General features: G+C 42.5%; 1 protein-coding gene across 5 annotated transcripts in view; it reads right to left on the reverse strand.

The window, feature by feature from the left end:
• Positions 1-10717, reverse strand: part of Mapkap1 (MAPK associated protein 1) — a 203429-nt gene that overhangs the window by 182551 nt on the left and 10161 nt on the right. For 3 of the 5 annotated variants that reach the window (XM_028785079.1, XM_028785080.1, XM_028785081.1), the window contains exon 1: positions 1639-1968. In XM_028785079.1, the coding sequence (XP_028640912.1) occupies positions 1639-1897 (259 nt within the window). In that variant the 5' untranslated portion in view covers positions 1898-1968. Of the gene's footprint in view, positions 1-1638; positions 1969-10717 lie in introns of those variants that run through there. The other 2 variants (XM_028785078.1, XM_028785077.1) reach the window with 1 other exon arrangement.

Raw genomic sequence — 10717 nt, forward strand, 5'->3', positions numbered from 1 at the left:
CCCGCCCCCCCCCCCCCGCCCCGATTGGGAAGTGATATTAGTTATTTTTAGCAGAGAGGGAAGAAAATAAATTTTCTTTACAACCACTTTCAAGGTGGGAAACCATACCACTCCTTCCTTAGCACTACTGTAGAAGAACACTGGAAATAATCTTGCCAGAAATTTAAACTACGCTGGCAAAAGCATTCTTTGTTTGTTTGTTTGTTTGATTTTTTTTTCCAAAACAAAAGTTTCTCTGTGTAGCCCTGACTGTCCTGAAACTAGCTCTAGAGACCAAGCTGACCTCAAACTCAGAAGAGATCTGCCTGCTTCTGCCTCCCAAGTGCTGGGAGTAGAGTTGTGCGTCACCATGGCCACCCTGCCTTGCAAAAGCATTCTGATGTCACTTTATCTAATGAAATCCACTGAGGAAAAACACATTACACTGTAATTAATAACTATGGAAAGTATAGCCACAGTAATATCATAAAGCTATCACTGGGCAGCATAATCTTGGTGAAATCTATACAGCCTGTCACAGACAATACAGTCACACTGACTTGCGAGGACGCTCCAACTATAGCACTAAGTATCAATGGCTCTAAATTATAGACAAACCTGTACTCAAACCCTATTTTGATAAAAGTCCCTCTAGATGCTGGGAAGTGATATTAGTTATTTTTATCATAAGGGCAAACTACTTTTATTGACGACACAGGCGCGACATTCTGAATCTAACATCGATGTTGTCTTTCACTGTGAGGTGTACCCAGCTTTGTCACCGATTCCCATGTTACACTTTATATTTGCACCACGAAAATAAACATTTTCAATGTTGTTCAATTTCTTGCCACTCCCTTTTCTTAGGATTAAGAGTTTACTGCTACTGATGCTGATTTTATTTTAAAATGCTCTAAAAATGATCCCTAAAATACCCTGTCACTAATATATATGCATGTATGTATGTATTCTTCCTCCGTTCCCCATCTCTCTGTCTCTCTCAATAAAAGCACTGGCACACTGCATTCTCCTTGAAAGATAACAAAAGCACTGTCAGCTGTAAAATGGACAATGGTAAGCTTCTAACAGTTAAGGGCTAAATAGATATGCCAAAGTTGAGCATCTACAAACCTCTCAGATTAAAGGTTAGTGATCAACCTAAGAAAAGAAAAGTACGAAAATAGGGACATTTCTGTTCCTCTTTCAGCCAGTACACAAATTCCTATTAAATCCCGTCTTGGCCCACATTCCATTGTTCCTCTAGGAACTAGGACTTTGGTGGCCTGCACTCTTGGGCTAGCCTGCTCTTGTATTGACTTTGATGACTTACACTCCTGGGCTAGCCTGTTCCCATACTTAGAGTTCTTTGTCACCCTGGAACCTTCCTCCAGGAACCTGACTTGAAACTTGGTGGCACTAAGGTCTCAAAACAGGCCTACTTCCTTTTGTAGAGGTAACTCCACCTACACACAGCTCTCCTGTCTACTTCCGACAGCCCCATACCAGAGGCTCTTCCACTCACTCACACAGGAGATGCTCAGCCACAGTCTTCAATTAGACACAGAGACCCCCCAGTGAACCTGCTCCAACATTGCCCACGATCTCTTGGCTGACTACTGATCTGAAGCTACAAAGACACAACTAGAAGACAGAGTTTACCTGTGTTTGAGCGTCTTCTAATACCAAAGTCCCAGCTCGAGGTAATATCAACAGACTGGGCGTATATGTAGCCCTGCGTCTCACCACTGCTTCCCTGAACTTCTGACCCACTGTCTCCAGGCACTGACGGAGGATGAGTCTTCTCTAGGTCAACGTCATGATCAATGAGAACCATCTCACACATTCCCGTGTCATCACTGGTCACGTGTGACTGTCGAATATGAGCTAGAATGATAGTTGGATTGTCCAAGAAGGCCATCCTTTCTGTGGGCCAGTCTCTTTAAAAGGCTACTTTCTCCTCTTCATACTGTTTCACAGGCTCACCTACCTAGAAACATGATGCACACAGCAATATTTAAGAATCAGGCAGAAAATGGCTGAATCATTTTTTCAAACAAACTCAACGTGGTAAAATTCTACCTTGAAAACCAACATTATCTCTGTACCCAGGAGCTTGAACAATTAAATCTAAACAGAAAGGAAATCCTTACAAGCACTAGGGCCTGTGGCTCTCTTGCAAACAAATCATAGCAACACTTAGCGGGGCCATTCAAAGCAAGGAAGCACTATGGGAACAGATGTTTTCCTTCCCTCTTCCTCTAATCCATGTACCCGCTCATGATGCTGTGGGGAGATGGGGGTCTGCCAGGTACTGCCAGGTAGTTTTCAGCCATGGCTGTCAGTTTAAAGGGACCAGAAGCTTTCTGAGTGGCTGGGGATTTTATAAAAGTTTATCATCAAAGTAACTATGCTTAATAAACATTTTTCTTTCTTTTGATTTAAGACAATATTATGTTTTTTAAAATAAAATGCACTAATCATAATTGCCTTGCCACAAGATTAATTTCTTATTTTAGAAACACAATTATAAGAACTGCTTCCTTGATCCTATTAAAACTACATGCAATGATGTTTATTCCAAGGACTAGATGGAACTCTCTAAGTTGGCTGGAAATATTCAACAGAAAATAATGCGAATTGTGGCTAGGAAGTAGAACCTAGAGACCAAACTAGTTTTAAATATCTAGAGCCCAGATAAAAATGCAAGTGTTGGGAGCTGGAGAAGAGCTCTGGCTGCTCTTCTAGAAGATCTGGGTGTGATTCTCAACACCTATGTGATTTACAAACATCTGTGACTACAATTCAACGGGCTCTGATACTTCCTGACCTCTATAGGCACCAATCACAAACCTGATGTACATACATATATGCAGGCAAAACACTCATAAACATAAAATTAAATAAATCTTAAAATCTGGGCACAGAAAAAGCACTGCCTATAACCTCAGGGCTATGGTAGACAGACACAAGAGGACAACTGGGGCTTGCCAGCTGTTAGCCTAGCTCCAGATGCAGTAAGTCCCTATTTCAAGGGAATAAGGCAGAGAGTTATACAGCAGAATAGTGTCCTAATCTGGCCTCATACACATGGGTATATGCACCTGAACACACACACACACACACACACACACACACATTTGTACACAAATACCTACCATTGGGGTTGAGGATATAGTAGGTTACTTGCCTAGCATGTACAAGGCCCTGGGTTTGATTCCCAGTAGAAAGATAAGGAAAAAGAAAAGAGAGGGATAAAAGATGAAAGACTCTTGTCATTTGTTTCTTCTAGAAAGAGAAAATCTAATGATATAAATCATGATAGCTAATTGACTTTTTTTTTTAAATTTTGCCTGGTAACACATCATTCTGCTGATATTATCTAGTACAGCGGTTCTTTTTTTTTTTTAAGTAGTAAAGTGGTTCTTGACCTTCCTAACACTACAACCCTTTAATACAGTAATACACCTCATGTTGTGGTGACCTCCCCAACCATAAAATTATTTTTGTTGCTACTTCATAACTGTAATTTTGCTACTGTTATGAATCGTAATTGTAAATATTTTTGGAAACAGAGGTTTCCCAAAGGAGTCATGACTCCAAGTTTGAAAACTGCTGATCTAGTAGATCTTAAAAGATACTGATATTAAAAGCAACTTTAATTGAAGTACATTGCTAATCAAGATAATCACATTAATATTTGCTCTCTTTTCTTCATATCTGGTTCATGAACAACTCTCTCAGAGGCTAATGAGAAATGCAAAGCTAAGTACCACATGCCTGAACAAAACTTTATGCATATCTCCTATGCCTCCAATACCATGCAATAAGTGTCACACATCTTTGAAATAACTGATCTCTGAAATCTTAAAATGTCAATGTATCAATGAAATAATTATAAAATTTAAAGTGAGCATTTAAATTCCACTTGTAAAAATGAAGCCTTTTCTATAACCATGGAGGAAGCATGAAGCATGGAATCACTTGTAAAGAGACTGATCTATCAAGTCACAGATGGCCACCTGCAAGCTCTTCTGTGGCAGTCTTCCCTCCATGAAAGAAAGGCAGCTAGCTGCTGGCAAGAGGGCTGTGCCTTTCACCTTCACCCTATTTAGCTTTCCCAAAAAAAAATGTTTACTGAGTGTTCTGGGACCAAAACCCAAAGAGCAAAGAAAAAGTACACTGAAGTTCTCTCAAAAAAAATAAATAAAATAAAATAAAAATAAAAAATATAACAATATTCTAACAACAAGAAAACTCTTTTCTAGTGAAGTGAATCTGCTCCAGTGCAGCTTACAAACATCAGAGGGATGGGTTAGGCACCTCTGAGGAGGCACACTAGCTCCCCAACTTCATCCTTTATTAGAGAGAACTCAACACACCCTAGTACCGGCAGGCAGTCTATTAGACAGTATGACTCCATACCCTGATGAATGTGTGAACTGATCCATACCAGCTGAGGGAACTTCCTCAGGACTTCCCTAGGAAACATGTTATTGGGGGTGTCATTTCTGGGATCCTATGCAGTGTGCCTGCGTCTCCATAAGGACAAGGGTCTTAGCACCACATCCCACCAGCAACAAGATGCTACACCAAGCAGGACATTCAATACATGTCACTTTCCAACTTCCAATGACTATCCAACTCTGCTGTCAAGATAAGCCCTTTGAGCATGTCAGGTTTGTAGTTAGAGAGAAGGGATCACATTTCCTTAACATAGAAAAGAGAGCTTCTCACCAATGTGCCCTTCAAATCTGACACCTTGGGACACTGTCAACTTATGCCAATACTGCTTTTCAGAACCATGACAGTTTTTTAAAATCTCTTAAGAACAGCTAAGCATCACCTGAAGGTATATTTGATTTCTAAAACAGATGTTCAGAACAAAGATGAAATCAAGTTACTTTTCCTGTTCAACTGTACAAAGAGCAAAAAGATTTTGAAGAACTAAAATGGGCATGTGTCCTGAGACATTACACTCTCATTTACAATAGGAGGGATTGAAAATGGGTACTTGGGAAGGAAACTTGGTAATGTTTATCAAAATATAAAACATAAACATTCTCTGAAATTCACTCTAGAACTTGCCCTAGTGAGTAACTGAGCATAAGTGTTAACCTCACGTACTGAAAATCTAAATATAACCTAAACATCCAAACATCTGTCCATGTGCCCTGACACATACACGCAATGGAACGCTATTGGGGACCATGGTTTGAACTCGAGTTCAAATTCCTAGCACCTATATAAAAAATCAGGGATGGTGGGGCTAGAGAGATGGCTCAGCAGTTAAGAGTACTGACTTTTCTTCCAGAGGTCCTGAGTTCAAATCCCAGCATCCTCATGGAAGCTCACAACTGTCTGTAACTCCTGTTCCAGGGGACCCCATACCCTCACACAGGCTTACATGCAGTCAAATCACCAATGTACATAAAATTAAATAAAGTTAAAATTAAAAAATAGGTATGACTACATACAGCTGTGACTTTAGTGCTATGGAGGACAGAGACAGGAAGATCCTGGAGCTTGCTGGTCAGCAGCTTAATGTGAGCTTCAGCCACATTGCAACAGAACAAGGTAAAGAACAGCAGAACCAGACACCTAATGTCTCTGGCCTCTGCACACATGGACCCACATGTACACATACACACACAGATAAACACACATGCATGCAAGAACATGCATGCACACACACACACACAAATATTACTAAAAAAAGAAACATATACATACAGGATATGTGACACAAAATGTGACACATACATTGGCTATAGCATTAGTCTTAAAATCCAAGAAATACTGATGCTTCAGTGGATGACGAAGCCTAAGGACATGACTGAGTGAAATGTGCAGGTCACAAAGACCGTGTACTCTCATGGGCCACCTAGAGCATACATCATTTCCTACTGACACAAAGGACACTGTTAGCTGCCAGGGGCTGGAGGAAGGAGGACTGGGCAGATGTTCAGTACTGTTCAGTCTAAAAAGTTCCTGATGGGCAGCGGTAATGGCTGCAAACCACTGTGAGTATATATAATACCACTGAGCTGGATATAGAAGTCGTTAAAATGATACATTTCATGTTGTTTACATTTTACTACAACTGAAAATCTTTTAATTTAAAAAAAAATTAAATCTGGGAAAAAACTAAGTGAAACAAAATTAACCATTTTTGTCTAAATTTTAATTATAAAATAGTGTGGGTTTTTAGTATTTCTTTAAAGCATATTTGTTTACTAAAAAAAAAAAGTAAGTAATAGGGACATTTATGCAGAGTGAGGATAATTCCAAAACAATTTTTTTTCTTTTTGAGACAGGGTCTCATATAGCCCAGGCTGGCTTCAAACTTGCTATGAGACTGGCCTTGAATTACAGATCCTCTTCCCTATGTTGAACGTGCCAGGATTACATGTGTGTGTTACCTTTCCAAGTTTTAAAAATAACAGGTAATTTTCATATATGAAGTTGGTCTCCTTATAAAAAGATATTTAGTACATATGTGCTTAGTTCCTACTACTCTATTAAAAGAGGATCCTGGTATAACATGGATACTACATACAACTTCTCACATCTATTTATGTTCAATAATAATCAAAGACCCTGCATGTAGTAACTCAGCACATAGTCTAAAACGGCGATCATTTTTAGAAGATTCTGATGAATATCAGGTCTGAGAAATCATTTTAAGATTGGGATCTCATTCTGTAGCCCAGGCTGGCGTCAAACCAGGAGGATTTCCTGTCTTAGAACTGGGCATAAGCAACCAGGCCCAGTTCTGAATACTCTTTAATAAGAACTTTATGCACACAAGCTCCCAAGCTTGATTGGCAAAGGTTTCTAGAAAGGCATGAGATGAAGCTTGATAAAACATACATGCAGAACAGGGGAAAGTGGCCAAGAGACAGTGATTCAGGATAAAACTGAATGCATCCAAAGAACTTTGTACATCTGCTATAACTAGACCACAAAACTCCAGAAGCCAAAGGAACTAGCAGCACCTAACCTTAAGTGACTGCAAAAGCTGAAATTATTCTATCTTTTTAATATGAATTAATTTATATAACCACCAAAACAATCTTTTAAAGATTGCTGCTATCATCAGGCATAGTAACCCATGCCTTTAATCCCAGCACTCAGAGGCAGAGGCAGGAGGATCTCTGTGAGTTTAGATCCAGCCTGGTCTACACAGCAAGTTCCAGGCCAGCTAACATAGTCTCTAAAACAAACAAGCAAACAACAACAAACAAAAAAGGCATAAAAAAATGGTTAAGAAACTTGTTCAGAGCACAGGTCCTACCCATTGTGACAAACAGTCACCATAAACTATCTGTAAACAAACATGTCATTGCTGTGCTATTTGGGTTCTAAGGCCTGAGAGAAATTTCTTCCTAGGTCTTCATAAAAGCTTTAAGACACAAATGTGTTCAGATATAAACAAGACCCTTAGCTACTCTCTGCTAATGCTATAGTAATTTTTTTTACAACAGAAAAAAAAAGCAGAATCTATAATAATTATTGAAAAAGATTTTTTGGAAGGAAGGAAGGAAGGAAGGAAGGAAGGAAGGAAGGAAGGAAGGAAGGAAGGAAGGAAGGAAGGAAGAAAACCATCAGAAATGTCCCACATGGCAGGAATGTAAGAGCTCATGTGCTTTCGACCTGAAACAGCAGAGCTCTTACTTCACATAACAAGTTAGGTCTAAAGCCGTCTTCCGCCTGGCTGACTGGCTGGAATGCTAGAGATCGAACCTGGGGACTATCTGCATGCTTGGCAAGCACCCTGCCTCTAGCTATGCCTCCAACCCTACACCAGGACATTTTTGAAAATTTTACTAATTTATGCAACCTCAGCTATAACTCCATAACTATAGTATTTTATCTTTTTTTCAAATAACTCATCCTAAACACTGAGCCCTCTCTGTACTTCACCACTCCCTAAGGACCTGCAAGTAAAACTAAGTACCTGTGTTCGAGCTCATGCTTACCAAGAGCCCTCAGTTCCTTTCCTTTCCAAGTGCCACACCAAGGCTCTCCAGCCAACCAGCAGCCCTCACCTGCAGTCTGTGAAAACCTATCTGAATAAGCAACAGCCCGAGGCTTCTCAAAGGTCTGCAAACTCCCAATCAAAAATTACTGCTGCCCCATCAATGTGTCATATAAACGCTGGCATGTTAATTGTGTATTTATAAGATTGTTAATGGTTAGTTAATTTACCTCCCACACTATTATTGTACTTGAAATGATTTAACGTCTGCTAAGGGAGTTAACAACATGTAACAGCAGATGGGACAGGTTTTTTTTAACCTTTCCATACTGTACCTCGACTTGACACTGTTAATATTAGGCATGATAACCTGATTCCTATACAGAAGCCCTTACCACAGACTAAGGAAAGCAATCTTGTTTATCTACCATGATGCAAGATGGTCACACGTTAGAAAAATAAAACCCTTTTATTATATATGAAGTTTTCCATTCATAGAAACCAAAGGACTATCTTTTGACTATGATCAACATTCTCTGATCCAGTTAAAGTTCAGAATTCATGCCTCCTGGAATTTGAAAATAATTTAAATGACTACTAAAATAAACTGGTTTTGTTAGTATTCTGTCTAAACTCTACCTCCACAGTTACCTGGCAGCCAGGTACGCTCCTCCCCACAGTTACCTGGCAACAGCCAGGTAGGCCTGCCCACTATAAAAGGGGCTGCTTGGCCCCTCCTCACTCTCTTACTCCCTTACTCTCTTGCCTGCAGGTTCTCCTCTGCCCCCTCCCCCCTTCCCTTCCCCCTCTCTCCACGTGGTCATGGCTGGCCTTTACTCCTCTACCTCTCTCTCTGCTCTCTCTCTCTCCTCTCGCTCTCTTCTCTCCAACCTAAATAACCCCCCAGGGGGGGGCGCGGCCCCCCCCCCCCCGTGCGAAAATCTAACAATGGTGCCGAAACCCGGGAACGAAGACTTCAGGGACCTCGAGACCTGTGCAGCCGCTGGCTCCGGTTGCTGTGACCATGCAGGATGGACACAACGCCACGGCCACCACTGCTATACCACGCAGACTTCATCTGCTGCTACCCGCCATCACCGTGCACGTGAATTAACATCCGCTGCTGCAGACAAGCCCTATCCACTGCTGCGAGGCTCACCAAACTTCCACCACGTGAGCTGTGCCACCACAGCCCCCACGCGGTGCTCTGTCACTTGGGCTGGGTAGCAAGACAGGCACAAAGAACCCCCGGTTGGTTCCACCTTTCCTGATATCAGACTGCACAAACTCGCAAACATACTCTGGCATATTAATTGGCAAGGAGTTTCCGGTTGGCGGGAGGGACCCTGAAAGCCCAGTTAGCGCCTGGCCAGTGTTTCCTGAACTAAGGGGTTGGCTTTTCATGGCCCCAGTCCATATGACTGGCCTCTAGCTGACCTACAACTTAGGACATTGGCCTATTGGGTGATTTTTTTCCCTCTCAGAAATAGCTCCCCCCCCCCCCCAAGCTCTCGTAGCTGCTGGAAATCCTAGTACTAGGTGGTTATTTCCTGGCAGACTAGCTTCTGGTTGTCTAGCTCTGGCAAGGCCCTTAGATAGTCTTGTGACAACCTGATTATCTAGGCTGAGCCTAATTTTCGTTATCAGTTTTTCTTTCAGAACACCGGCTGATAATTTGGTAACAGCCACAATCACCCAATGGGCACATCATCTTCGTCCGTACCCACAGGTACCCCACTGAGTTGTCTACTGAAAAAACCTCAAATCTTTAAGATTAACGCCTGAGTTGAGGCCTTCCATGGCCACTTAATGGCACCCTAGACCCAATTATTTTAAGGAGTCTTAACACATACAGCCAGCAGTCTGGTAACTGGAAAGAAATTCCCTATGTCCGAGCATTTATCTACCTCCATCATACCCTTTCCATGTGTTCTGTCTGTTCCCCACCCCAGGTTCTCTTAGCCATAAAACCTGCTCAACCTCACACCTCTTTTTAATTTTTTTTTAATTAAACCAAAATGGGGGAATTGCTGAGACTCTAGCGGATATCTGCAGGTTCCACGCTCACTAGCCTAGCCTAGAACTGGTAAGCTTCCCCATCCCCCACTGGCCAGGTCCCAAGAAAGATTTCTTGTCCACATGGTCCCAAGAAAGATTTCTTGAGCTATGAGCTAACCTTGTTCTCCCCTGAACCCTCGATCTACGATTGCTCCCCTTGGATGAGGCACTCCCCCTCTCCTCTCGAGACAGTTTATCATCGCTGAGTATCCCAGGCCAGGCCTGGACAGACTGTTCTCTCTGCCTCAGGAGCGCCGGCTCCCAACTATAGTCCACAGCATGTCTCTCCCAAGGGTCAGCCTTTCGCATGCTACTTCCGCTCCTTCCCTGCCATCTGCGGCCGCCTGGACGCACTCAGTTCCGTCGGTTTGCCTGGAAAGCAGCAGCAGTCTGGGACCCTGCTCGCTGCCTTCCCCCTTTGCCTCCTCCATGTCATTTGCAGGCAGAATGGACTCATTTAGTTCCAGCGCCTTGCCTGAAAAGCAGCGGTCTGGGACCCTGCTCGCTCCCTTCCCCTTGCACCCTGCCAGGGACCTCTCTGAGACTTGCTTCCCCATGTGCGCAACCACCTGCACAAAGGGCTTGGCTGCCCAAGCACGAGAGGGAGGCCCTCTCCTCCCTCTCCCTCTCCCTCTCCCTCTCCCTCTCCCTCTCCCTCTCCCTCTCCCTCTCCCTCCCCCTCCCCCTCCCCCTCCCCCTCCC

Source organism: Grammomys surdaster, unplaced genomic scaffold, assembly GCF_004785775.1.
Source record: "Grammomys surdaster isolate TR1022 unplaced genomic scaffold, NIH_TR_1.0 125098, whole genome shotgun sequence".
NCBI classification, from domain to species: Eukaryota; Metazoa; Chordata; class Mammalia; order Rodentia; family Muridae; genus Grammomys; species Grammomys surdaster.